This window comes from Schistocerca gregaria, chromosome 1 (genome assembly GCF_023897955.1).
Source record: "Schistocerca gregaria isolate iqSchGreg1 chromosome 1, iqSchGreg1.2, whole genome shotgun sequence".
Taxonomy (NCBI): Eukaryota; Metazoa; Arthropoda; class Insecta; order Orthoptera; family Acrididae; genus Schistocerca; species Schistocerca gregaria.
Window position 1 is genome coordinate 1,058,816,804 of NC_064920.1, and position 26,772 is coordinate 1,058,843,575.

Here is a 26,772-nt window from a genome sequence, read left to right on the forward strand (position 1 = left end):
ATCAAGGGTACGTGAGTGGGCCTTCAGCTCCGAAAGCCCATACCTATGATGTTTCATTTAATGGTTCACATGCTGACACTTGTTGACAGAACAGCATCGAAATACGCAGAAACTTTGGGGAAAGGTTGCATTTCTGTCATGTCGAACGATTCTCTCCAGTTGTCGTTGCAGGACCTTTATCCAGGAGCAGCGATGTCAGAGATCTGATGTTTACTGGATCCCTGATATTCATGAAATGGTTGTATGGGCAAATCCCTACTTCATCGCTACCTTGATATGCTGTGTCCCATCACTCAAATGCTGACTATAACACCACCGTCAAACTCACTTAAATCTTGATAACCTGCCATTGTAGCAGCAGTAACTGATCTATCAACTACACCAGACACTTGTTGTTTTGTATAGGCATTGGCGACTGCAGTGCCATATTCTGCCTGTTTACATCTCCCTGTATTCGAATATGCATGCCCATACCAGTTTCTTTCACAGTTCAGTGTACAGGGTGATTCAAAAAGAATACCACAATTTTAAAAATGTGTATTTAATGAAAGAAATATAATATAACCTTCTGTTATACATCATTACAAAGAGTATTTAAAAAGGTTTTTTTTCACTCAAAAACAAGTTCAGAGACACTCGAGCAATATCAACCCGATACTCCAACTTGTTCCACACTCTCTGTAGCATATCAGGCGTAACAGTTTGGATAGCTGCTGTTATCTCTCGTTTCAAATCATCAATGGTGGCTGGGAGAGGTGGCCGAAACACCATATCCTTAACATACCCCCACAAGAAAAAATCGCAGGGGGTAAGATCAGGGCTTCTTGGAGGCCAGAGATGAAGTGCTCTGTCACGGGCTACCTGGCGGCTGATCCATCGCCTCGGGTAGTTGACGTTCAGGTAGTTATGGACAGATAAGTGCCAATGTGGTGGCACTCCATCCTGCTGAAATATGAATTGTTGTGCTTCTTGTTCGAGCTGAGGGAACAGCCAATTCTCTAACATCTCCAGATACTGTAGTCCAGTTACAGTAGCACCTTCGAAGAAAAAGGGACCAAAAACTTTATTGGCTGAAATGGCATAGAAAACGTTCACCTTAGGCGAGTCACGTTCATTCTGAGTTGTTTCCCGCGGATTCTCAGTGCCCCATATACAGACATTGTGACGGTTGACTTTCCCGTTAGCGTGGGAAGTTGCTTCATCACTAAACTCAATCTTTGAAATGAAAGATTCATCTGTTTCCATTTGAGCAAGGATAAAATCACAGAAATCGATTCTTTTAATCTTATCAGCTGCAGACAGTGCTTGAACCAATTTCAGACAATAAGGTTTCATAACTAACCTTTTTCGTAGGACTCTTCATACAGTTGATTGTGGAATTTGCAGCTCTCTGCTACCTATGCGAGTTGATTTTCCTGGGCTGCGAACAAATGCTTTCTGGATGCGTGCTACATTTTCATCACTCGTTCTAGGCCATCCAGAACTTTTCCCTTTGCACAAACACCCATTCTCTGTAAACTGTTTATACCAACGTTTAATACACCCCCTATCAGGAGGTTTAACACCATACTTCGTTCGAAATGCACGCTGAACAACTGTTGTCGATTCACTTCTGCCGTACTCAATAACACAAAAAGCTTTCTGTTGAGCGGTCGCCATCTTAGCATCAACTGACACTGACGCCTAGTCAACAGTGCCTCAAGCGAACAAATGTACAACTAAATGAAACTTTATAGCTCCTTTAATTTGCCGACAGATAGTGCTTAGCTCTGCCTTTTGTTGTTGCAGAGTTTTAAATTCCTAAAGTTGTGGTATTCTTTTTGAATTACCCTGTATATTTCCAATTTTGTTTCATATTGTAGCAGCTTGTGAGGGTTATTAATCATGGCAACAATCTCACCTCTCCTTAACCTAGGAACTCAACCCAACAGTAAACGAATAGTAGAAAAGACATAAAGTGAACCTGTTGCACCTAGTTGAACATACTCTCACTACATGTAAAATCCCAAGCCTCCTGTTGTTTTTGGTAATTCTTTAGGAAATATTTTCAAAACCATCCCTACTTCATAATTACCTAATCACTATTTGGGAATGTGAAGATAAAGGTCTAAAATACCCTACTGATACTTCTGGTGTAATTTTCAGTAAGTTCTGTAGGTGACTGAAGCAGCTGGTATGAAAGGAAACATTCAAGAAATCTTTCTTTAAAAAACACTGTCCAAAACTTTTGTATTTAGTTACGAAGCGAAAGTAGCTTACCTTTCAGTAATTGCATCTGAAACTTTCTGAATCTCTTTCTTACTGAGCTGCTGAATAATTTTTTTGTATCCTGATTTTAAATCTGTAACACATGCAGACATTCCATTTGCTTGAGGAGTCTGAAACAAAACAGAACAGAATATAAGCATTTCTTTAACAATGAATGGGAACTCTCTGTGCAGTTGTAATTGTAAACTTCATTCGATAAATTTATGAGATAGTATGAGCATCCCTCTTAAGACTGTTTGCAGATGACGATGTCTTACCATCTAGTAAAGTTATCAGAAAATCAACCACAGACAATAAAAATGTAAGGCCCCCTCATGAGTAACAAAAAAAATTGTTAAATTTAAAATTGTGTGGTGCTCCACATGAGTACTACAAAGAATCTGTTAAACTTTGGTTGCACAACAAATAATACAAATTTAAAAGTTGTTGGTACAATTAAATATCTAGGGATTAAAATTGCAAACAACTTAAGCTGAAACCATCATACAGTAAATGTTGTGAGGAAGGTGATCCAAAGACTCCATTTTATTGGCAGAACTCTTAAAAGATGCAACAAATCTACTACAGAAACAGCCTTGCTGTACAGTATGGGATCCATATCATATATGATTGACAGAGGACTTCAAAAAGTTCAAAGAAAGGCAGCTTGTTTTGTATTTCATGAAATAGCGAAGCAAGTGTCACAGTTATGATATGCAAGCTGATTTGGTGATCATTAAAACAAAGGCATTTTTAATTGTAAGACTTTTTCACAAAAGTTCAGTCGTGAACCCTGTGCCAAGCACCTCAATGTGAATTGCAGGGTAGTGATGTAGATGAATTGAGGAAACACATTCCGAATATGATGATACATTATGGAAACAAAACAAATCCAGTGTGTACAAGAGGTATAAAACTTCTGAATAATATAAATCTCTTTTGTGACTCTTCAGGATTTCCCGGCGGATATGTTGTAAATAGCCTTCACGGGTGTGCCGCCGAATGACGTTGTGCAAATCCCAAAATATTTCCTCGGAGCAGCTGTCCGACATCATCAGGTGGTTGAACGTAACTGGTGGCTAGGTACAACTAGATAGGAAGTCAAGCATTCAAAAGTCTAGTGGAGCCTACAAATGAAGAAACAAAATCTGACAGAGTGTTGTATGACTACTAATTGAAGATTCTCGAGTTTGAAATGACTATGAACATCTCAAGTAAATGGATATTCAATATCTTTCATGAACATTTTAGAATGAAGAGGCTGTTGTCAGAATAGATTCTGCAATTTACCACTGTCAACAACGAGTTACTGATACACTATTGCATACAAATTCAAGAAGAGTACTTTTAGAATGTACAGAGGTACACTTTTGAAGTTGCAGGATGTTTCACTACTTCCAAATAATGTTCAGTGTAAGCATTGTGCAATAGTTACAACTAACAAAGTCAGGCCAAACAACCTGCATGAACTGGGAAGGAGTTGTCTCTCTATCGAACTCAGACAACTAGATTATTTTTGACAAATAAAACACAGTTGTTTCAAGCCTCAGACATTTAACAAATGTGATTTAATTTTTATTTTACATACCTTCTCAGTCTCAAATCACAGTACAACATTGATATGACAGTCACGCTATATAGTACAGATGATAATGGAAAAATTATATACAAAGGGAGAAGCCTGAAGATGAAAGCAACACCACACCATTATATGCTGGCAAATTCTCTGACACAAGACGGCCACACAGTGTTCCTATCTGGTGAAAACATAAGTCTACTTTCTTCATTGTGTTTTCTGAGAATCATTGTGCTTTGTTACATTCTCCACGTGTCCGCCACTGATGATAGACTATTTACCATGTTATTGGAGCCTGCTACAGAAAGAATAATCAAATGCATGTACAGCTTGGCTATACGAGTTTTAAATTAATACAATTAGTAATTTCAAACAATAGAAACCACAGTTTGGAATGTCAACAACATTATGAAAAGGATAGATTGCTATTCACTGTAAAGATGACACAGTGAGTTGAGGAAGGGCACACTGAAAAAACTTTACACGTTTAGCTTTCAGCCTACAGCTTAGTTAGAAAAGAAAATACACACATGTTCACACAAGCAAGCACACCTCATGCACATGTGACCACCATCTCTGGTAGCTCAGACTTGACTGAAAGTAAATGCGTAAAAGTCTTTTCATTGTGCCTGTCTGCAACTCAATGTGCTGCCTTTGCAATGAGTAGCAATCCACCCTTTTCCTAATATAATTAATAATCTGTAATAGAGATGCAAAATTTGCATTCTTTATTAATGTAATGATCCATTACAAAGGACCAAACTGAAAGAAAATTTATAAAACGAAGGTAGATATGTTTCAACATATGTACTGCATTTCTCAGAATAGTTCTCATCTGCTGCTAGGACATCCTCAATGATACCAAAGGAGTTTGCTGCAAGGAAGATTTATGTCTTGGATTTGAAAATCTGATTTTTATTGCTCACACATCTCCATTTCTGTTGAAAACCTACAGCAAACAGTATCTGCAAGTAAATGCCTATGGTACCTTTTCGTACAACAATTGAAGAAGAATAACCAAAGTTAAAACATTTTTATGGACAGCAGAGAAGTCAATATGAGTATCCCACTGTAGTATAACAAAAGTGTTGACGCTACAATGTTACACGTACTCATGCTGCTTGTGCAATCACTGGCAATCTCAAATTTTAATTACGTATTGCAGTTTTATATGTTATGAAATTAATATATTTAATTTCAATTTTCATGGATATTTATTCGATTTTGTTGTATTTATGTAGAACTAGTGGGTGTTGTGAAATTCGTCCAGCACTGGTCAGTGTGGAACAGTTGAAACAGATATTTATTGTGACTGCCACTAGTCAAAGCTCCGAAGAAGATGGAACATCAAGGCAGCTCACAACCACCACACTTTGATCTCAACAACAGATTTGTTAATGTAGAGTAATGGTAAACGTTTGATGAAAAGGGTTTAGTCAATCACATTCAATAAAATATAATGCTGACAATGTAGGAAAAGATAGATTGCTACTTGCTGTAAAGAAGACACATCAAGTTGCGGACAGGTGCAATTAGGAGACACTCACGCTCGTATGTGCATGAGGTTTGCTTCCTTTTGTGTGTGTGTGTGTGTGTGTGTTTTTCGGATGAAGGCTGTGGCCAAAAACTATAATCGCGACTGCCTGCAACATGAGGTGACTTCTTTAAGGTAAGTACCAATCTGTATTTTCGTACATTGTTGATATTATTACCAGGAGTTTCCACTGTTTGAAAATACAATACTGGATGTGTGATGTTATCATCAACAAATTAAATAAAAATGTTAATTTACATGGTGGTTTTACAAAGCAACAATAATAAAAATTCAAATTTAATTTTTTCATGGGTAAACTGCACTTTGAAAATAGTAGCTGATCCTGCAACTGAAAATAGATAAATACAAATTATACCTGCTCACACACAACAACACAGGTACCCAAATGCACACTACCATTACAATAATGATTGTTACTGATTTTCCATTATTGAGAGCAGTTGGCGGAGCTGATGAATGTGGGGAGAAGGTAGGGGAGGAAGTATGAGGCATGGGTTGGGTAACAGGGTAGTGAGAGGCAGAAGTGGGAAAGACAGCCGGCTGAATAAGACAAAAGGAATTCTGAGGGGGTAAGGTATGTGCATGATACAGAAAGAGGGAGTGGGAAGAGAAACAGGATGTGAGAGGAGGGTGGGGAGGGAGGTGGAGGGGGCAAGGAAGGGGAGGGGGAGGGAGAGGGGGAGAGGGAGTGCCCACATGGGAGTGAAGGGAGGAAGAGTTTGTAGAAGAAGCCGGTACACAATCTAGAGAGGGAAGGAGTGGCAGGGACAATATACCAAAAAGGGAAAGATAACATGAGGCACAGGGATACATTAGTAGAGGATTAGGCCAGGATTCGCAAGAAAGCTGAATATATTGGATAGACAATTCCCACTTGCGTAGTTCAAAGAAACTTGAGGTAGAAGGGAGTATCCAAGTGGCACAAGTACTGAAACAGCTGTTAAAGTCATTTTTGTTGTGATGTGTAGCATGTTCAGCAAGTGGATGGTCAAATTTGTGTTGGCCATTTATATGAGTAAACAGTTTACCTATCATGCCCACACAGAATGCTGCACATCAATTGCTGCATAGCTGATACATAACATTGGTGATTTCACACATGGCCACACCATTTGTGGGGCAGAAAGGGCTTGTAGCTGGACTGCAGTAAGAGGTAGAAAGCGCCTGTATGGGCCAGGTCTTGCACCTGGGTTTTCCACAAGGGAATGACTGATAGTGTGCAGGATTGGAATAAGGATGGACAAGGAAATTCTGTAGGTTTGGTGGGTGGCAGAACACTACTCTGGGTGACGTGGTTAGGATTTTGGGTAGGATAACTCTTACCTCAGAGCACAATGGTGAGAGGTGGTTGACGCTTTGATGAATGGTTTAACTGAGCTTCTCAAGTCCAGAGTGACACTGGATGATCAGAGGAATGCTAGCGGCTAGTTAACAGGTTTATTGATGTCAGAGGAGATGGCATGGGAGACCCGTTGAAGATTAGTTGGATAGGAAATCATCTGCCAGCAAAAGTTCTGATAATGTTGTCAGTACATTTTGACAACTCCTGTTTTTCACTGCAGATGCAACATCCACAGGCGGCAAGGCTGTAAGGAAGAAACTTTCTGACATGAAATGGGTGACAGGTGTCAGAGATCGATGTCTAAGAAGGTTGTTCATTGAGTTGAGAAGGACCAGGTGAAGCAGATTTGGGAGCAGGTGTTGAGAATATTGAAAAAAGAGCGAAAGTTGTCCCTGTCATAAGTCTAGATCATGAAAATGTCATTAATGAACCTGAACAAGACAATGGGTTTTAGGTGGTCCCGTGGTCGTTGAGCTAAATGAGATGCAGAAGTCGTCGGCATACAAAGAAGGAGACACCGACGACCCCACGGCAGCCAGACCATTAATGGCCACTAGAAATAAGGAAACGCTCAACACCGAGCCCTGCGGGACCCCGTTATCCTGTATATAAGATGAACTAGAGGCAGCACCGACTTGCACCCGGAAAGAGCGGCGCAATAAAAAGTTTTGAAGAAAAGCTGGGAGCTGACCACGAATACCCCACTCACGCAACGTAGCAAGGATGTGATGCCTCCATGTTGTGTCATATGCCTTCCGCAGATCAAAAAATACAGCAACGAGATGCTGACGGCGGGAAAAGGCCGTACGGATAGCAGATTCCAGGCGCACCAAATTGTCCGTAGCAGACCGGCCCTGACGGAAGCCACCCTGGGATGGAGCGAGGAGACCGTGCGACTCAAGGACCCAATACAAACGCCGCCCCACCATACGTTCGAGCAATTTGCACAAAACGTTGGTGAGGGTAATGGGACGATAGCTGTCCACCGCCAGAGGGTCCGCACCGGGCTTCAAGATGGGGATGATAACACCCTCTCGCCATTGCGACAGGAACACGCCCTCGCTCCAAATGCGGTTAAAGATGGTGAGGATGTGTCTCTGGCAGTCCCTGGAGAGATGCTTCAGCATCTGCGCATGGATGCAGTCCGGTCCTGGTGCCGTATCAGGGCAACCAGCGAAGGCAGCGAGGAATTCCCTCTTGCTGAAAGGAGCATTGTATTTTTCAGAACGACGTGTGTGGAATGATAACGGCGTCCGCTCGGCGCGCTCCTTTAGAGAGCGAAAGGCAGGAGGGTAAGTTGCAGTCGCAGAGCTCGTAGCAAAGTGCGTGGCAAGGTCGTCGGCAATGGTGGCAGCGTCCGTGCAGACAGCGCCGTCCAGGGAGATTCCAGGGACACCCATAGGGGTCTGGTATCCATAAATCCGCCGGATGCGGGACCACACGAACGACAGGGAGACACGGGCGCCCAAGGATGAAACGTACCTCTCCCAGCACTCCTGCTTACGCCGTGCAATAAGATGACGGGCCAAGGCACGGAGCTTCTTAAAGGCGATGAGGGTCTCCAGAGATGGGTGCCGCTTATGATGCTGGAGAGCCCGCCTACGGTCGCGAATAGCCTCAGCAATCTCTGGCGACCACCAGGGAACAGCCTTCCTCCGAGGGAGTCCAGAAGAGCGGGGGATGGCAGTCTCGGCCGCAGAAATAATTGAAGAGGTAAAGACACGGAGCACCTCATCAATGTCACCCTGTGGGGGAGAAGCAATGGTGGCAGCGGAAGTAAAAGCTGGCCAGTGAGCACTGTTGAGAGCCCAGCGGGGCAGGCGCCCAGAAGAATGACACTGGGGTAGTGACAAATACACTCCTGGAAATTGAAATAAGAACACCGTGAATTCATTGTCCCAGGAAGGGGAAACTTTATTGACACATTCCTGAGGTCAGATACATCACATGATCACACTGACAGAACCACAGGCACATAGACACAGGCAACAGAGCATGCACAATGTCGGCACTAGTACAGTGTATATCCACTTTTCGCAGCAATGCAGGCTGCTATTCTCCCATGGAGATGATCGTAGAGATGCTGGATGTAGTCCTGTGGAACGGCTTGCCATGCCATTTCCACCTGGCGCCTCAGTTGGACCAGCGTTCGTGCTGAACGTGCAGACCGTGTGAGACGACGCTTCATCCAGTCCCAAACATGCTCAATGGGGGACAGATCCGGAGATCTTGCTGGCCAGGGTAGTTGACTTACACCTTCTAGAGCACATTGGGTGGCACGGGATACATGCAGACGTGCATTGTCCTGTAGGAACAGCAAGTTCCCTTGCCGGTCTAGGAATGGTAGAACGATGGGTTCGATGACGGTTTGGATGTACCGTGCACTATTCAGTGTCCCCTCGACGATCACCAGAGGTGTACGGCCAGTGTAGGAGATCGCTCCCCACACCATGATGCCGGGTGTTGGCCCTGTGTGCCTCAGTCGTATGCAGTCCTGATTGTGGCGCTCACCTGCACGGCACCAAACACGCATACGAGCATCATTGGCACCAAGGCAGAAGCGACTCTCATCGCTGAAGACGACACGTCTCCATTCGTCCCTCCATTCACACCTGTCGCGACACCACTGGAGGCGGGCTGCACGATGTTGGGGCGTGAGCAGAAGACGGCCTAACGGTGTGCGGGACCATAGCCCAGCTTCATGGAGACGGTTGCGAATGGTCCTCGCCAATACCCCAGGAGCGACAGTGTCCCTAATTTGCTGGGAAGTGGCGGTGCGGTCCCCTACTGCACTGCGTAGGATCCTACGGTCTTGGCGTGCATCCGTGCATCGCTGCGGTCCGGTCCCAGGTCGACGGACACATGCACCTTCCGCCGACCACTGGCGACAACATCGATGTACTGTGGAGACCTCACACCCCACGTGTTGAGCAATTCGGCGGTACGTCCACCCGGCCTCCCGCATGCCCACTATATGCCCTCGCTCAAAGTCCGTCAACTGCACATACGGTTCACGTCCACGCTGTCGCAGCATGCTACCAGTGTTAAAGACTGCGATGGAGCTCCGTATGCCACGGCAAACTGGCTGACACTGATGGCGGCGGTGCACAAATGCTGCGCAGCTAGCGCCATTCGACGGCCAACACCGCGGTTGCTGGTGTGTCCGCTGTGCCGTGTGTGTGATCATTGCTTGTACAACCCTCTAGCAGTGTCCGGAGCAAGTATGGAGGGTCTGACACACCTGTGTCAATGCGTTCTTTTTTCCATTTCCAGGAGTGTAGATGGGAAAATGGTCACTACCACATAGGTCAGGATGCACTTTCCAGTGAAGGGATGGGACAAGTCCGGGGCTGCAAAGAGAGAGATCGATGGCCGAGAACGAGCCATGGGCCACACTGAAATGCGTGGGAGCACCGGTGTTCATGAGGCTAAGGTCGAGCTGAGCCAACACATGCTCCACGGCGCGACCGCGGTCATCAGAGACAGTCCCACCCCATAGAGGGTAGTGGGCATTGAAATCGCCCAGAAGCAGCAATGGCGGCGGGAGTTGAGCCAGCAGCGCAGCCAAGACATGTTGGTGGAGCTGCCCATACGGAGGAACATAAACAGAGCAAACAGTAATAGCCGGCGAGAGCTCAATCATGATAGCGACTGCCTCTAAAGGCGTCAGAAGGGGTACTGGCGAGCTACAGACAGAGTGGTGAACAAAGAGGCAAACTCCGCCTGAAGCTCGTTGACAGTCAGCGCGGTTCTTATAGTATCCCCGATAACCGCGAAGGGCAGGGGTCTGCATTGCTGGAAACCAAGTTTCCTGAAGAGCAATGCAGAGAACAGGGGAAACACTCAGAAGCATCCGGAGCTCAGGCAGGTGACGGAAATAACCACCGCAATTCCACTGGAGAATGGAAGCAGGAAGGGACTGGGAGAGCGTGAAGGCGACTAAGAGGCAGATGGCGCCGCAGAGTCAACGGCCGCCACCGGGCGAGAGTCAGCTGTGTCCATAGGAGAGGGCCCCCGGGGGTTCCATGAGGGCGAGATCCGCGGCAGAGGCGAGGATCTCCACCTCATCCCCAGAGCCAGAACTATGTACAGCAGGCGGTACTGAAACTGCCGGAGCGTCCTTCTTCTTGGACACGTTCCGTTCCTTCTTCTCGCATCTGTCCTTTGGCTTAGAGGGCTGGGTGAGTTTCTCTGAAGGAGCGTCGGAGGCTGACGATGACGCAGAAGCCTTACGACCAGCAGGTGGCGGAACCTTCAGCCACTGGCTGTCATCCGGCGGGGTAGGAGAAGAAACGGAAGAAGGGAGGGCCCCGAGGGACCCCTTCCGCGAGAGAGGAACCGGCAGAGGCAACGCCGGCGGAGAAGGAGGGGGAGGGGGAGGGATCGAGCCCCCTGGTTTTGGAGCAGATGTCACTCCCGAAGCATGTGCGGGGAGAGTGACAGAAGGGGGTTTGCCCCCAACTGCTAAGGGGGCAACAGAGGAAGGCTTGCCCCCAGACACGAGGGGGGCCGACAGATATGTACGCCCCGAGGGCCCACTGAAGGTGGCACAGATGAGGCGACAACTGCCGCCCGCGAGGGCGACGATAACGTGGCTGCAGCATAGGATGTTCGAAGTAGGACAGGATACAACCTTTCGAATTTTTGCCTCGCGATAAGTAAGCCGGTCCAGGGTCTTAAATTCCATAATCTTCCGCTCCTTATGAAGAACGGGGCAGTCCGGCGAGCATGGAGAGTGGTGTTCCCCACAGTTGACACAGACAGGTGGAGGCGCACATGGAGAATCGGGATGAGAGGAGTGTCTGCAATCTCGACATGTGGCGCTGGATGGGCAACGGGAGGACATATGCCCAAACTTCCAGCACTGGAAGCACCGCATCGGGGGAGGGACGTATGGCTTGACGTCACAACGGTAAACCATTACCTTGACCTTCTCAGGCAATACAGCACCCTCGAAGGCCAAGATAAAGGCACCGGTGGCCACCCTGTTAGTCTTGGGTCCTCTGTGCACACGACGGACAAAATGCACACCACGTCATTCCAAGTCAGCTCTCAGCTCGTCATCGGACTGTAACAAGAGGTCGCGATGGTAAATAATCCCCTGGACCATATTTAAGCTACTGTGGGGAGTGACGGTAACAGGGACGTCTCCCAGCTTATCACACAAGAGCAACCCCGCCACTTCCCCAAACTTATCCTCCAGGTGTTCCACAAAAAACAGAGGCTTTGTCAAAAGAAAGGAGTCACCATCAGTCCTGCTGCAGACAAGGTATTGTGGTACATAAGGCTCCTGCTTGGCACTAGATCTGCGTCCCTCCCACGGCGCAGCCAATGAGGGGAACGACTGAGGGTCATATTGTGCAGCATCAAATTCAATTCTGCCTCGCTTAGAGACGCTGGTGGCAGTGCGACCACCAGCTTGGTGAGATTTATTGCGCTTCATTGCACCACATCCGCCCAGATGCCACCTACTCCGAACGAGGGCTCTCCCCAAGGGCGCCACCCAGCCAAAGCAACGGGTACCTGGCCGATATCCCATTGCCTGGAGTCCCCGTGCCCCAGACAAGATGGGCACATACTCCTTGGCATGCATGGGGAGGAAACAGCTCTGGCATCTGTAGTGCGATCCCTGCGTGGTCAGGGGGCTACCACCAAGAGGGTACACGACGACCCCACCACAACGGACTGGCTACCGTGCTGGATTTTAGGTGTGGAAAGGGTCCACAGTTGTCGTGGACGCTAGGAAGGGGATTGCGCACAAGATGAGGAGGCAACCCAGAAGACATGGGGTGTAAATCCCACCACACGACAATAGATAGCACACAAGATGGAGGTGCACGATGGACCAATAGAAAAACACCACGTAAGGCGTCCTTCCCCAAATGGCACGCACTAACAACGGAAATTTTGAAAATGGCAGGTCAAACCCAAGAGGGGACCATCACATAAGGCCGAAACTTTGGAGACTCCTTTTAGTCGCCTCTTACGACAGGCAGGAATACCGCGAGCCTATTCTTACCCTCGAACCCGCAGGGGGTGGTTTTGGGATGGATTTAGGCCTTGAAGAGCTGCTGGAGGTTTTGCTGGACTTCTGGGATGGAATTATGGTTGTGAGGTATGTATGCAGAGGTGTTGGAAAGTTGGTGGAGAACTTCAGCTGCTTAGTCAGCATGATTAATGATCACAGTGGTGGAGGCTCTGTCCGCATGAAGGACGATACAGTCTGGAAAGGTTTTCAGGTAGCTGTGTGTTTCATATGAGTGATGTTGGACTCACTAGGGAGAGATTTAGGGAAGAAAGGTGAAACCAGGTTAGAAGTGAGGAATTCTTGGAAAGATAGCCTGGATACGATTGTGTGGATGGAGAGTAGGAGCATGGTTGGAAAAAGGTTGGAACTGTTTTAAAGAATGAAATGATGATGAAATCAAGACCCTAAGCTGTCAACAGGCATTGATATACATCAATGGGGACAGCTGAAAATTTGTCTCGACGGGGACTCGAATCTGGAATCTCCTGCTTACATGGCATACACTCTATCCATGTGAGCCACTGAGGGCACAGTGGATAGTGTGACTGCAGGGATGTATCCTTTACACACTCACCGTGAGACCCACATTCCCAACTTAATGTCCACACACTATATTCGTAGTGCACCTGCTCATTACACTCATTACTCGTGGCAGACAATCTTACTGAGTCCTGTAAGAGTTTGGCCAATGCGTGTGTATCCCGTGCAGAAGGAGGAGGTCAATGGCCAGTTAGCCTTAACTATATGAAGATGGTATCTGTTCTTTTGGACATGTCCGAAACAACAGATAGCATCTTCATACGAGGGCTATCTACAAAGTACATTACGTTTTGGAATTAAAAATGAATAAAGTATTGGATTTTTTTTTAATTATATACAGAGGAAAGCCATACTTAAATACTACTTTTCTACATAGTTGCCATTTAAATTAAGGCCCTTATCGCAGTGATGGACGAGCTTGGAAATTCCTTCATCGTAAAATTCGGCCGCCTGCGCCTTCAACCACATGGTTACCTCTTCTTGGAGCTGTGCGTCGTCATCAAAACGCTGCATAGCCAACCACTTCTTAATTGCTGGGAATAAGTGGAAGTCGCTCGGTGCCAGGTCGGGACTGTATGGCGGATGAGGAAACAACTCCCACTTAAAAGATTCGAGAACTTCACGAGTGGCATTTGCCGTGTGGGCCCGGGCATTGTCGTGAATCAGCAAGATCTTTGAGCCCAACTTTCCCCTGCGCTTCTTTTGTATTGCTCTTCTGAGGTCGTGCAGAGTTTGGCAATACCTTTGAGAGTTTATTGTAGTGCCTCTTTCCAGGAAATCCACAAAAATCACATCTATTCTGTCCCAAAAGAGGCAACCACGTGGTTGAAGGCGCAAGCGGCCGAATTTTATGACGAAGGAATCTCCAAGCTCGTTCATCGCTACGATAAATGCCTTAATTTACTAGTATTTAAGTGTGGCTTTCATTTGTATATAATAAAAAAAAATTTCCAATACTTTATTTATTTTTAATTCCAAAACGTAATGTACTTTGTGGATAGACCTCGTATATGTTTTAAAGAAGGTTTTATGTTAGTAGTTTAGGTTGGTTGTTGTTGGTGTAGCGTCTGGTGCAGATATGTTTCCACTGCCGAGAATGAGTGAAGGAAACCAAGTACTTTGGCAATCCAGCATGGCTGAAGTTACGTTTTGGGCTACATATGAGGCCTTTAGAAAGCAGTGAGACTTCTGCAGGAGTCAGAGTTTTGGTAGATCGGTTGACAACAATGATAAGGAATGAGCAGTGTGTTTCATGGAGGCTGAAGAAAGTTTTCAGGGGTATGGAAGGCAGAGTGAGCTAGCAAAGTACGATCAGAGAGCTTTGAGGGGTTGACACGAGCGGCTAGAGGTAATCCCATGCGAGCAAAAGACAGGAGCAGCTTGGATTAGCTCCTCAGGTAGTGCTAGGAATGTTGTTCCAACTGCTGGGGAAGAATTTCTACTGCAGTGTAGCACCCATCAGCTCAGGCAACTGCTTTCAATAATTAATAATCCTTAAGCCCTGGCTACTGCTCTCCATGATTGATAACCAACAATTATATCAGTCCAGGCAAGTGCTCTAAATAATTGATTATCAATAATTTCTCTGAACTACGCAGATGGAAATTAAGGGCTCTGCTGAGAGAGGGAGTCATGCCACTTTCACAATAAAAGGAGATAAATTGAGGCATTATTTGTACAATAAAGGTTAAGTTTTCACTGCTTAGCTTATTATTAGGTAGATTATGCAAAAGGAAAGACATAAATGTCAACATAAAAAGCACTTATTATGAACATCTATGTATGATATGATACATAGTTTTTGTACGGAAAATGAAGAATTTTATACTGGCGTGTCAGAGAGCTTTATACTGGCGAAAAATACTTTTTGTTGAATTAAACAATGTTAAGAGGCTTACATATCAAGAACATAAAACTATTTTACATCTAATCTGGTGCATCTTGCCAGTCCAAGTTCCTGTGGATTTCAGTTTTGTGTAAACACCATGAGAAAATGGGGGGGGGGGGGGGGGGGGAGGGGGGGGAGGGGAGAGATACATGACAATATTGAAAGAACGATGATATGGACAGTCTGTATGGATAGAACAATCATATTTCTTCAAGAAGTTTAGTCATGTAAGGATTATCAAGCATGGTTTCTTTTCTGGTTTCTGAGTGCTGACATTACATCTGCTCGAAGAGTTCCAATCTGTGCCACTTTTCAACTTCAGAATAGATGTCTTCAAAAAAGAGCACACCTGGTTGTCTATCAAATTTCACAGCAGTTATTTTCCTGATATTAAAGCTTGCACTAGGTATTACAATTCCACTCTTTACACTGTTTAACTGTTGTTTGACTCTGGCATTTTCCACAACTTCGCACAATTGGTCAAGAGTGTAAATATGACCTGTCTTTCAGAGTTTCTTTTCCATTGTGCTAAATCTTGATCACTAAGGTAAATAGGTATGCCCAAGAACAAGGAAATAATGTTGAATGAAATCACAGAGTTCTTTAGCAATTGCAGAATAACCCACATCAATCATTGTATTGTTTCTGTTTTGTCAAGTACGAGAGTCTAAAAAAAATTATTGCAAAATGAACATTCAAGGGATCGCGGAGCATTTTCATGATGCAGGATACAATTCTCACAAACCACTTGAGTCACTATCTTCTCGTGATATGATATAATAACTGAACTGGAGTTGGATTTGTGGAGGCCAAAGTTGTACATTCACAACTGCCTTTGGTAGAAACATGTATCTGTTGGAATTTTTGGTGCCGGCGGTGTCTTTTGTAAATCATAGGTGATTATACAGTAATCACAACCATCACTGGAACAAGTCATTGTGTATTCGATCAAGAGAGAGTATGCTTCTTCAGTTTTAACACAGAAGGAAACAGTATCTATCATAAAAGCAGCATACTTATCACAAGTTTCACATGTGATGTGTGATAACTTAAAGCTCAGTTTTGAAAATTTTCACAGACTTCATGTGTTGCAGAGTAAAACTCCTGAACCTTGGTATCCTTATCCACACAGATAGTGCATTTCGGCCACTTTTACTGAATTGTCATTCCTTGAGTAATGGCTTTTGTATTTCAGTAACTTTTTAATATGGTCTCGAAAACAATCCAATGAGGCTTCACTGATTTTATGCTTAACATTGGCATGTCTTTCACATCTACCTATATGTGGCATGCCAAGGTGCATTGAATTACATTCATTGCTAACTTCATCACCATCTAACTCTTCCCCAACATTATACACTTTCCTGTTCCTCTTGCTGCTGAAACTCTTTCCCGCAAAACTGCAAGTATACTGCAAAAAGCTTTCAAACATAGTTTTGTGCCAGTAGCCACTGTCACATGGTAAGTAAATGAGTTCTTTCTTCTGCTTACTCCCACATCACAGCTCTGACTGCAATCCTTATGCTCAAAAAGGCCACTGAGGTGGGCATTTTGAATGTAGTACTCTAGCAGTTAGTAAAAATCACAAATCTTTGTCTAACACTGAATAGCTACACCATTTGAGATTAGAACTGTCTGATTTGCTTTTGCAGCCATATCCAGGTCCTTATTGCTTAGCTCCTACTTTTTTTACTGGTTTTATCACTAATGTTCACATCCACCGTAACTTTTCTTCTTCACATACTCTCTCTTCTATTTCTCTGAGTTCCAAATACATTTTCTGCAAGCTCTTTCAACATTCTCTGATACACAAGCACCTATGTTTCTCTGAAATACTGCATAGCAGGGGTACCAGAGATATCACTTCCACCACCAAAAGAAAGACAAACATCTGTTACAAACTGGGGAAAAATAACTGTTTGTGTGTAATGTGCATTAAAAAGGGAGATGTAAAAAATAAACAATATGCCCTTCTAATATGATAAAATTTATGTAACAGTCTGTAACATTCCTATGTTGGTAACTGCCACTGACACAGTAAACATCAGTAAGTGACATAACTTCTCCAGTCACTCAAAATTCTGAAGCGAACATATTCCTGAACTTAACAGAATCTACTGCAGAAAAGGTGGGAGCCTTGCCATTCTAGTTCACGACAGACAATATATGATAGAAGTATACTAGAAACAACAAAATCTAAATTTTTCCAGTTTAATGCCACAGCTCCCTTTTCACTAAACCTCTAAATCCTCTCTCCAGCATACCCTATGTTTGTTTCCCACTGTCTCAGCATACCGTTTCATTTTTCTCTTCTGTTGTCATCCATACCACTCCTTCCCTGTCCAGATAATATACTACCTTCTCCAACCACCCTACATTCTCCCGCTCACCCCTATATGTGAGCTCTCCCACCTCCAGCCCCATTTCTGCCCTTCTCCTCCTTTTTTTTTCTCTTCCCTGTTTCTCTTTTTGTCTCTGCCCCCTCTCCCTCTTGCTCTCTCTTTTATATGTTCTACACCCTCATAATTCCTTTCATCTTATTGTGCAGACACTGAGTCTTTCCATTCCTGCCTTACACTACCGCTCCTTCCTTGCATGTCCTTCTCTACCCTCTCCCCACATCTATCAGCCAAGACAAGTGCTCTCAATAACGTGTAATCAATAATGAGTGTTGCTGTGTCCAAATGCATGTACTTTCTACTGAAAAAGAGCCAGGACTCAAAAGCTAGTAACAATGTTTTCTGTTACATGTGTCTATGTGTTGTATGTACATCAGCCTGCTATAAGTGTGGTTACCATTCCCTTATTTTATGCACTGTTCTACCCAGGAATTTCCATTACTGCTTCGCAATGAGATTTAGGGCAGAGACTGAAGATGGCATTTGGCAGTGTCATCAGCACTGAATGATAATGATGATGATGATGATGCCGGCCGGGTTGGATGAGCGATTCTAGGCGCTACAGTCTGGAATCGCATGACTGCTACGGTCGCAAATTCGAATTCTGTCTCGAGCATCAATATGTGTGATGTCCTTAGGTTAGTTAGGTTTAAGTAGTTCTAAGTTCTAGGGACTGATCACCTCAGAAGTTAAGTCCCATAGTGCTCAGAGCCATTTGATGATGATGATGATGATAAACAAGTGACAACATGCTTATCTTGGTGATTCCAACTTGGGGTTGGCAGTGGTGGGCACATGGAATAAGTAGGAGTAATGGAGGAATACAGATGATCCACTTAAGAGTTACTAGGGTACGATGCACAGTACTGTAGCAATGGTTTTAGCAGGTTTGTCACAAACACTTAGAATAATTTTTTATTTCAGAGAGACGTAAACATTCAACTCTCCAAGGAATATAGTCTGCAACTAAAACCCAATCAAGCCAAGTGTCTGTAAAGTCACTCTTTAGGAGCATGTATATTCTGATAAGAGAAACTAGTCTACCACAAGCTATTTAAAAATGAAAGAACAACCAAAAAACCAGTCAGTCTTACTGAAAGAAAACCATCCCTTCTGTCACTCACACGTGACAACATTTCATGATAGTCTATGAGAATATTTTCTTTAAGCTTTCCATAAGTTTTGTTTTTTCATTTTTAGCAAACTAATAAAAAACAAAAGTATAAGATTAGTAAAAACAAGCATTAATAAGTAGCACAAAAAATGCACATACAGGGTGGTCAGAAATTCCTGTTACAGACTACTAGGACTTGTAGAGGGGAGTGAGTACATCGTATTTTGAATATGAACCCGTGTCCAGAAACGTCATCCAATGAGACTACAAACATCAAAGTTATAGGCATGGGTGTCTGTACATGTATGTATACACGGTGTGATTCCGTGATGGTGTTCCAGACTTTCTAGGAAGGTGGAGAACGTTAAATGTATTAAATTGAAGTAAGGATCCCTGTACTAGAAATGAACAATTCAAAAGTTATAAATAAAAACCATTTTGATTCCTCTGACAGTTGAATAGATATACCGGTTCTTGTGTTTGCAAAGAGTGTAGGGTTGGTAACTTTAAGTGATGGTATGGTGGACAAAAAGGAGAAAAAATGTCCAATAAATGTGGGCTCTAAAGGGCGAACCTTAACAGCTATGAACACTTTGCTCAGTAGAGGAGATGTGTTTCACATTAGTGAAGATGAGCAAATGGTCACAGCTCGTCAGGTATGCAATTTAGAGCATACGTTTATTGGACATTTTTTCTCGTTTCTGTCCACACTACCACCACTGAAAGTTACCAACCTACACTCTTCGCAACACAAGAACCGGTACATGTATTCAACTGTCAGAGGTATCAGAACGGATTTTGTTTATAACTTTCGACTCGTTCGTTTCCAGTACAGGGATCCTTACTTCAAATTAATACATTTATCATTCTCCATCATCCTAGAAAGTCTGTAACATCATCATGGAATCACCCCGTGCATATGTACATTTACAGACACCCACATCTGTAACTCTGATGCTCTGTAGTCTTGTTGGATGACGTTTCTGGACATGGGTTCCTATTCAAAATACGATGTACTCACTCCCTGCTACAAGTTCTAGAAGTCTGTAATGAGAATTTCCGACCACCCTGTATATGATACATGTTGGACTCTGACCCAAGGCAGCTTTATTAATGTGAACAATTCTATGACTCAGCTATGCCAGATTTCATTTCTCACATTGCTTATAAAACATTTATACAAAATGTTACTTTTCATGTGTCTCTTTGATGTTATTTTACACTCAATACTGTGTTACTAGCCTGCAGTAAAACAAAACAAACGCAAAAATACATTAACTTATATTCTATGATCCTGAGTCAATGTCTTCTCCTTGTTAGACATGTACTTATTCAGTCACTGGTAACAACCTCCAAATATTGTTCTGAAGTACCATAAGTTTAAATATAGACCGCATGCCCAACAGATTGCGGTACTTACATTAACATAGCAAGTAAGAAAATCATCAGCGATAGCCAGGGCATGTGTCAGCTCCGGCATGTGCTCAAGTAGTTTATCAGTATCTCCATCGTCATCAGAAGAAGACTGACTTTCTTTTTGTGATTTTTGAGAAAGTAGTAGCTGAACCGACAGCAAAGTGAGTGCAGCAAAGCTGTGAGTGTCACGGGAAGGACCTGGAAGAGGCGGAGGTGTGACAGCATCGCCTGTCAGCTCTCCGAGTAGCCGATGAGCCAGGTGACATGCCCACGACATCCACATACCGTCATCACGGCGAGCAGACTTCAATTCTGTTAACAGTTCAGCTTTGACTTCTGTGGGCAGAGGCTGCAGCTGTTCTGTTATTTCTGCAACCTCACTGAAGGAAGACAACATAGAATAAGAACAGAGAAACACATGTAAACAAAGTAACATTTATCTACAGAACTGGATTACCTTCAATTGTGACAAAATGCCTATATTACACAAACAGATCTGAAGTTACTGTTTCTCTGCAACTAATGTAAGTGGAAAATGTAACAAGGTCACATACATATTGGCTTACAGAACATCACTGCTCAGAAGTGAAACTATCCTCCAAAAGCTTGTCTAACACCTCATTTTGATGTACAAAGTCAGCACTGACATGATATCTGCATGAAACAACTACAGCACTGTCCTGTGGCAGTTTTTAAGCGGTTCACACAGCTGAATTTGTTTGTAAGATATTTAGTAATTGTTTATTCCATAAATTAACTGAAAAGCAGTTATATGATATTCACAGAAGTTATTTGATGAGCAGAATTTACCGAGTTCCTTTGCAACACAATTTCAACAAAAGTTTATTTTAGAATGCAATTTCAGTTACACGATAAATCACACAAATTTTAAGCTGTCAATGCAACTAAATACCTAGGGATTACATTCTCTCTTGGGACGTAGCAGAACTGCCTATGCAGGAGCTGAACTAAGGTAGAAGGCCATTCCAAATATCATTTTTTTGGCAGGTCTTGTATACATCTACATCTATACTCTGAAAACCACTGTGAAGTGCATGGCAGAGGGTACGGCCCACTGTACCAGTTATTAGGGATTCTCACCATCCCATTCACATAAGGAGTGTGGAAAGAATGATTGAAATGCCTCTGGGCATGCTGTAATTACATTCTAATCTTGGCCTCACAATCTCTATCTGAGTGATACGTAGTGGGTTGTAGTATATTTCGAGAGTCATCGTTTAAAGCTGGTTTTTGAAACTTTCTAAGTAGACTTTCTAAGGGTAGCTTTGCCTATCTTCAAGAGTCTTCCAGCTCAGTTTCTTCAGCATCTCTGTGACACTTTCCCATGGATCAAACAAACCTGTGACATTTGTGCTGCCCTTCAATGTATACATTCAATAGCCCCTGTTGGTCCTGTTTGGTAAGGGTCCCATACATTTGAGTAATATTCTTAAATGGATCACACAAGTGATTTGTAAGCAATCAGTCTACAAAGGTAGACAGATTGCACTTCCCCAGTATTCTACCAATAAACCAAAGTCTACCTCCTGCTTTACCTACAACTGAGTCTATGCAATCATTCCATTTCATATCCCTACAAAGTGTTACATCCAAGTATTTGAATGAGTCGACATTTTATGTGAAAAACTTGCATTCTATGATGACTGATCTTATGAACTCCATGTTATGCATGCAGCACTCTACCAGTTGTTCTACAAAGAAACATATGTATTCCATATTCCTTTGCAACACAATTTCAACGTAAGTTTATTTTAGAATGCAATTTCAGTTACACGATAAATCACACAAATTTTAAGTTGTCAATGCAACTAACTAAATAGCTAGGGATTACAAACAACTTAAATTGGAGTCATCAATAGAAAATGTTGTCCTCTTCTCGAGTATTATTGTGCAGTACAGGATCCTTACCAGAGAAGACTGACAGAGCACACTGAAACAGTTCAAAGGAGGGCAGACAGTTTTGTATCCACATCTACACTACATGACCCCTCTGAAATTCACAATCAATTGTCTCGCAGAGGGTTCATCAAACCACTTTCACACTATTTCTCTGGAACAGTGCATCGGAAAAATGAACACTTAACTTTTTACATGTGAGCTTGTATTTCTCTTATTTTATTATGGTGATCGTTCTTCCTATTCAATGAGCATCAACAAAATATTTTCACCTCCAACAGAGAGCTGGAAATTGAAATTTCATAAGAAAACCTCACTGCAATGAAGAACACCTTCATTTTAATGACTGGCACCCCAACTTGTGTACCTTATCTGTGGCACACTCTGACCTATTTCATGGTAATTCCAAATGAGCTGCCCTTTTTTTGAACTTCTTCAATGCCCTCTGTCATGGATCCCATACAATCCATCAGTTCTCTAGAAGAGGACGGAAAACTGTAGTGCAGACAGTCTCTTTAGTAGACCTGTTGCTTTTTCTAAGCATGCTGCCAATAAATCACAGTGTTTGGTTTCTCTTCCCCACAACATTATCTTTGTGACTGTCAGAATTGGAGTTGTTTGTAATTGTTAGCCCTTCTATTTAGTTGAACTGAAAAACTTTATATTCATGCGGTTTATTGTGTAACCGAAATTTAACGGATTCCCTTGAGTGCTAAATGTAGATGACCCCAAATTTTTCATTATTTAGGGTCAATTGACACTTTTCACATAATACATTTTGTCAATCATTTTGCAATTGGTTTTTCCCTTCTGATGACTTTGCTACATAAGCCACTGTCAGTCCATATCCAGTATCCAAAGACTACAAACAGTACCAGTCACTCTGCACATAGCAGCCATCACATAAAGTTCCACATCAGTCTGCATTGTTTCAAATGAGTCCACGCTACGTAATCATCAGCTAATTTTCATGCAATCAGTTTGTGTTTAGCATTCAGTCATGTAAAATTCCTTGTCAGCAGGCTGAATTATGTACATACTGTCACTTGTATGGAACAGCTGTTGTGTGTAAATACAGTATTATTGTCACATATTAAGTGTTGTTAAGCTTCTTGAAGTTTATTGACTTGCTGTGTAAAAGTATGAAGATTGCAATACAGCTGATTTCTTCTGTACTATAAAGTAATAATAAATGTGCATAAAGTATTCTGACCATTTTATATACAATTATTTAGATATCACCTAAAGCTCTGTGTAACTGATGAATGAACTTTGACAAAAAGACCACCAAGGAACATGACTGACAGATTAACAAAATTACAACTGGAAAATCTACACCAATCTCAGCAGAATAAGAATAAACTACAGCTGACCTGTCACCTCAAATGACTGGGGAAAGGCAGCTTCACAAGAGGTTAATGTGATGCCAATACACAAGCAGTCTACCAAATTACAGAAGAATGTCCTTTTGGTCTAAGTGTGGTTATTGGTCTGACTTCTTCACAGTGACAAAAGGCGCAATCAAATTACACCATCTGACTATACGCATGTGATTCATGTTCAATTGTTGTGTATTATTTGTAACTTGCTACGCCATTTGCTAAATAAAAAACCCACTATTAATTAGGTCTTGGCACAGCAGCTAGGAGCTAACTGATGCCACCAGTTCAGCTACAGAGCTTTTTCCTGTGTTCTACTTACCCTGGATATCTTTCCTTATACAGTAAACAGATAAATATTGAGATGAGAACTTATACTCACCAGTTATGAAGCAAGGCCCTGATCTCTGCAACCAATGACGGAACTATAAAGATGTCAACTTCAGGTGCTACACTGTGCCATGCTTCGACAACCTCCGGCTCCTCAGCTTTGTGCAATACTGCCAGAGCGAATACGCCTGCCAGGAGGTCAATGCCAGCAGAGCCAAAGTTCACTGCCATTGCCGCCGCTTCACAAGCCAAAACTGTGCATGTCGTTGTAGGTTGTGGAGTTCTTCGAAGGCCCACTGCCAGCTCTCTGAGTATGCCTGGCACTGCTGTGTCTGTAAGTATTATTTAAGAAGCATTAGACTTCATGTGTAAAGAGTAGAAGCTGATCGCTTTTTACAAACTCACATCCAGTATTCTCCATATAAACAATACAGAATAGAACAAGTGTTAAATTATTGTTATGCTTATTTTATTTTTGAGGATCATGACAGAGAACTATAATACTCTTTAGTGTTTTTTTTAAAAAAAGCTTATTTAACTGACACAATCACCCAACTATTGCACTGCATTACCTGTTTTGCTTGTGACAGCAACCATCTTCAGATCATATTATCGCTATAGCAGTACACTAACAAATCACTGAATGTTCAAATGCAAGCAAGGCGCAAATGACATTCAGTTTTGGTGTTGCATGTATTCAAACAAGCAATAATTTTTGCTTTCATTGCCACAGCAGTAAAATGATCTGAAATTAAATGTCGTGACAACTGAAGTCTGGTATGATTTAACATTGTATTTAATTATTTTAATCCACTAATTTGTGGCAAGGCATAAAATGACAGAATATGTTGTTGGTTATTAGAGTTATCTGCAGGCTTTAATACCACTGAAGCACTGTATCCAAGTAGCATGCAACATTTATTCAACAAGAGCAAGGAATAACTAACTACTACAAAACAAAGATTAAACATTCATTATAGAATGTATCAATGAGCGTAAATACTTTTAACACTGTATGGCAAAAATCAATCAATGGAAAATCCAGGATGGAATGTAATAAAATTATGAAAAGGAAAGTTGCTTATCATCATATAGCGGAGACGCTGAGTCACAGATAGGCACAACAACACGACTGTCACAAAGCTTTCGGCCAACAAGGCTTTTGTCAAAAACAGATGACTGACACACACACACACACACACACACACACACACACACAAAAGAGCAAATCACACACATGAATGTAGTCTGTGGTATGGCTTCAGTTGGCAGAGACTGCAGTGAAGTATGTGAGCTGTGTTCGTGTACATGTACGCGCACACGTCCGTGTGTGTGTGTGTATGGGGGGGTCTATTTTTGATTAAGGCCTTGCTGGCCAAAAGCTTATTAGTGATAGTCTATCTGCAACTCAGCATCTTCACTATATGGTGAGTAGCAATTTTCCTTTTCACAATATTGTTTAACACGCATGATGTCACTACAGTCACTGCGATGTGCGATCAACAACTCACTCACAAGTGACAATGATATTTGGTGTTGAAACAGTCGTTGTGTCTTGTTTACATGATCTCTTGCTTCGTGGAGACCACTGCAGTATTTTGTGGACTACTGTTTGCAGCACACTGTAGCATAATCATGTCTGCTGCAGTATCCATAAGTTTGGTGTCTGCCGATTTTTGTGCTAGTTCATGACAGGTTGGTTGATGGTAACTGAGAGTGCTATATTTGCAGTAGGCAGAGTAGGTGGATTGCATGTACCGATGGTGAAGTTGCAAAATGCAGGCTTCAAATAATCCACAGAGACTGTGGTGGGAGTACCCATAATATCAGTCTTAAAGTCATTCCAGTGCTGCTGAGGACTATGTAAGGCCCATCTACAGGGATTGGAGTGGCTTGCATTCCGTGTCGTACCAGACAAAGACTTGGTCACACATTGCTAGATCCTTGAAAATAAATTGATGATGAGTGAGATGGCACTGCGGTGCAACAGGTGGAGTTATTGGATCAGCGGCCACAGCCTGGAGACAAAGTCAGATGCGTCAATGAAGTCATAAGGTACATACTCAAGGAATTCATCTAGTAGTCATATTGTTTGGCCAGATATGAGATCACTTACTATAGCCTCAAGATTTTCCTTAATGGATGCATGGAGGCCTAGAAGCACAATGGATCATGGTTTTGTCCAATGTTGTGAATTGTGACATTTTAGTGCTGCCTTCAATTACCAGTGCAGTCATTCCACAACCTGTTACCTGGAGTGTGGTCAGCTGTAGTGTCAACATCTTCATACCTAGCAGGGTGGAGAGAGCTTTAAACAAATACAACTCAACTTTTTAGTCTTGATCTGTGTTAACACGAAGAGGCATGCTGAAATGAATCTGGTCGTTATAGTTTTAGTCATTGTATCACCCATAGGGGAGGCAAAAAGTAGTCAACAGGCATAAGGCAATAAGTGAAACCTTTGGATGAGAGTAACAGCCGATTATGTCTAAATGGACATTCTCAAATTGTTGATTTAGTGACAGTAAATTCCCATATGGTGCTTTGACATACTGAGTAATTTTATTCCTCTAGCAAGCCATGCACTGGTGCACAAACCAGTTGCAAGCTTTGTCCATAACCAGCCACACAAAAGCATGTTTTACAAGATTCAACATACCCAGGCACCTGGATGTGCCAAGTTATATAATGATGCAATGGCCTCGAGTTGAAATGGTACAGGCAAACAGTTGTGTCTTCGCTGCTGAAACATCACAATACACCCACAAGTTTGCTGGTGGTACTGGGACATATTGAGGTACAGGTTAGTTGGTTGCTCCAGTAATGCACATAGCTATGGATCAAGGTGGTGTGACTTAGCAAGAGCTTCACTGTCGATTGCAACTGTGAGTGTTTCAACACAAGAGAGAGCACCCGCTGGGACATTCAGACTACCCCATGTGAATAACATACATCTGAAATTGACCTACGTAATCTAAATGGTGTACGTGACAGGTGATGCCTTGTCTGGCTTCTGATGAAATGCAAATGTCAGTGGCTTG

The 26,772-nt window shown here is 43.0% G+C and overlaps 1 protein-coding gene across 1 annotated transcript in view; it reads right to left on the reverse strand.

Moving 5' to 3' along the window:
- Positions 1–26,772, reverse strand: part of LOC126281199 (E3 ubiquitin-protein ligase listerin) — a 133,845-nt gene that overhangs the window by 60,358 nt on the left and 46,715 nt on the right. Inside the window, exons 11-13 of the mRNA XM_049979927.1 lie at positions 23,784–24,063; positions 20,110–20,485; positions 2,260–2,378 (exon numbers count right to left, since the gene is read on the reverse strand). Coding sequence (XP_049835884.1) covers positions 2,260–2,378; positions 20,110–20,485; positions 23,784–24,063 — 775 coding nt within the window. The remainder of the gene's footprint in view (positions 1–2,259; positions 2,379–20,109; positions 20,486–23,783; positions 24,064–26,772) is intronic.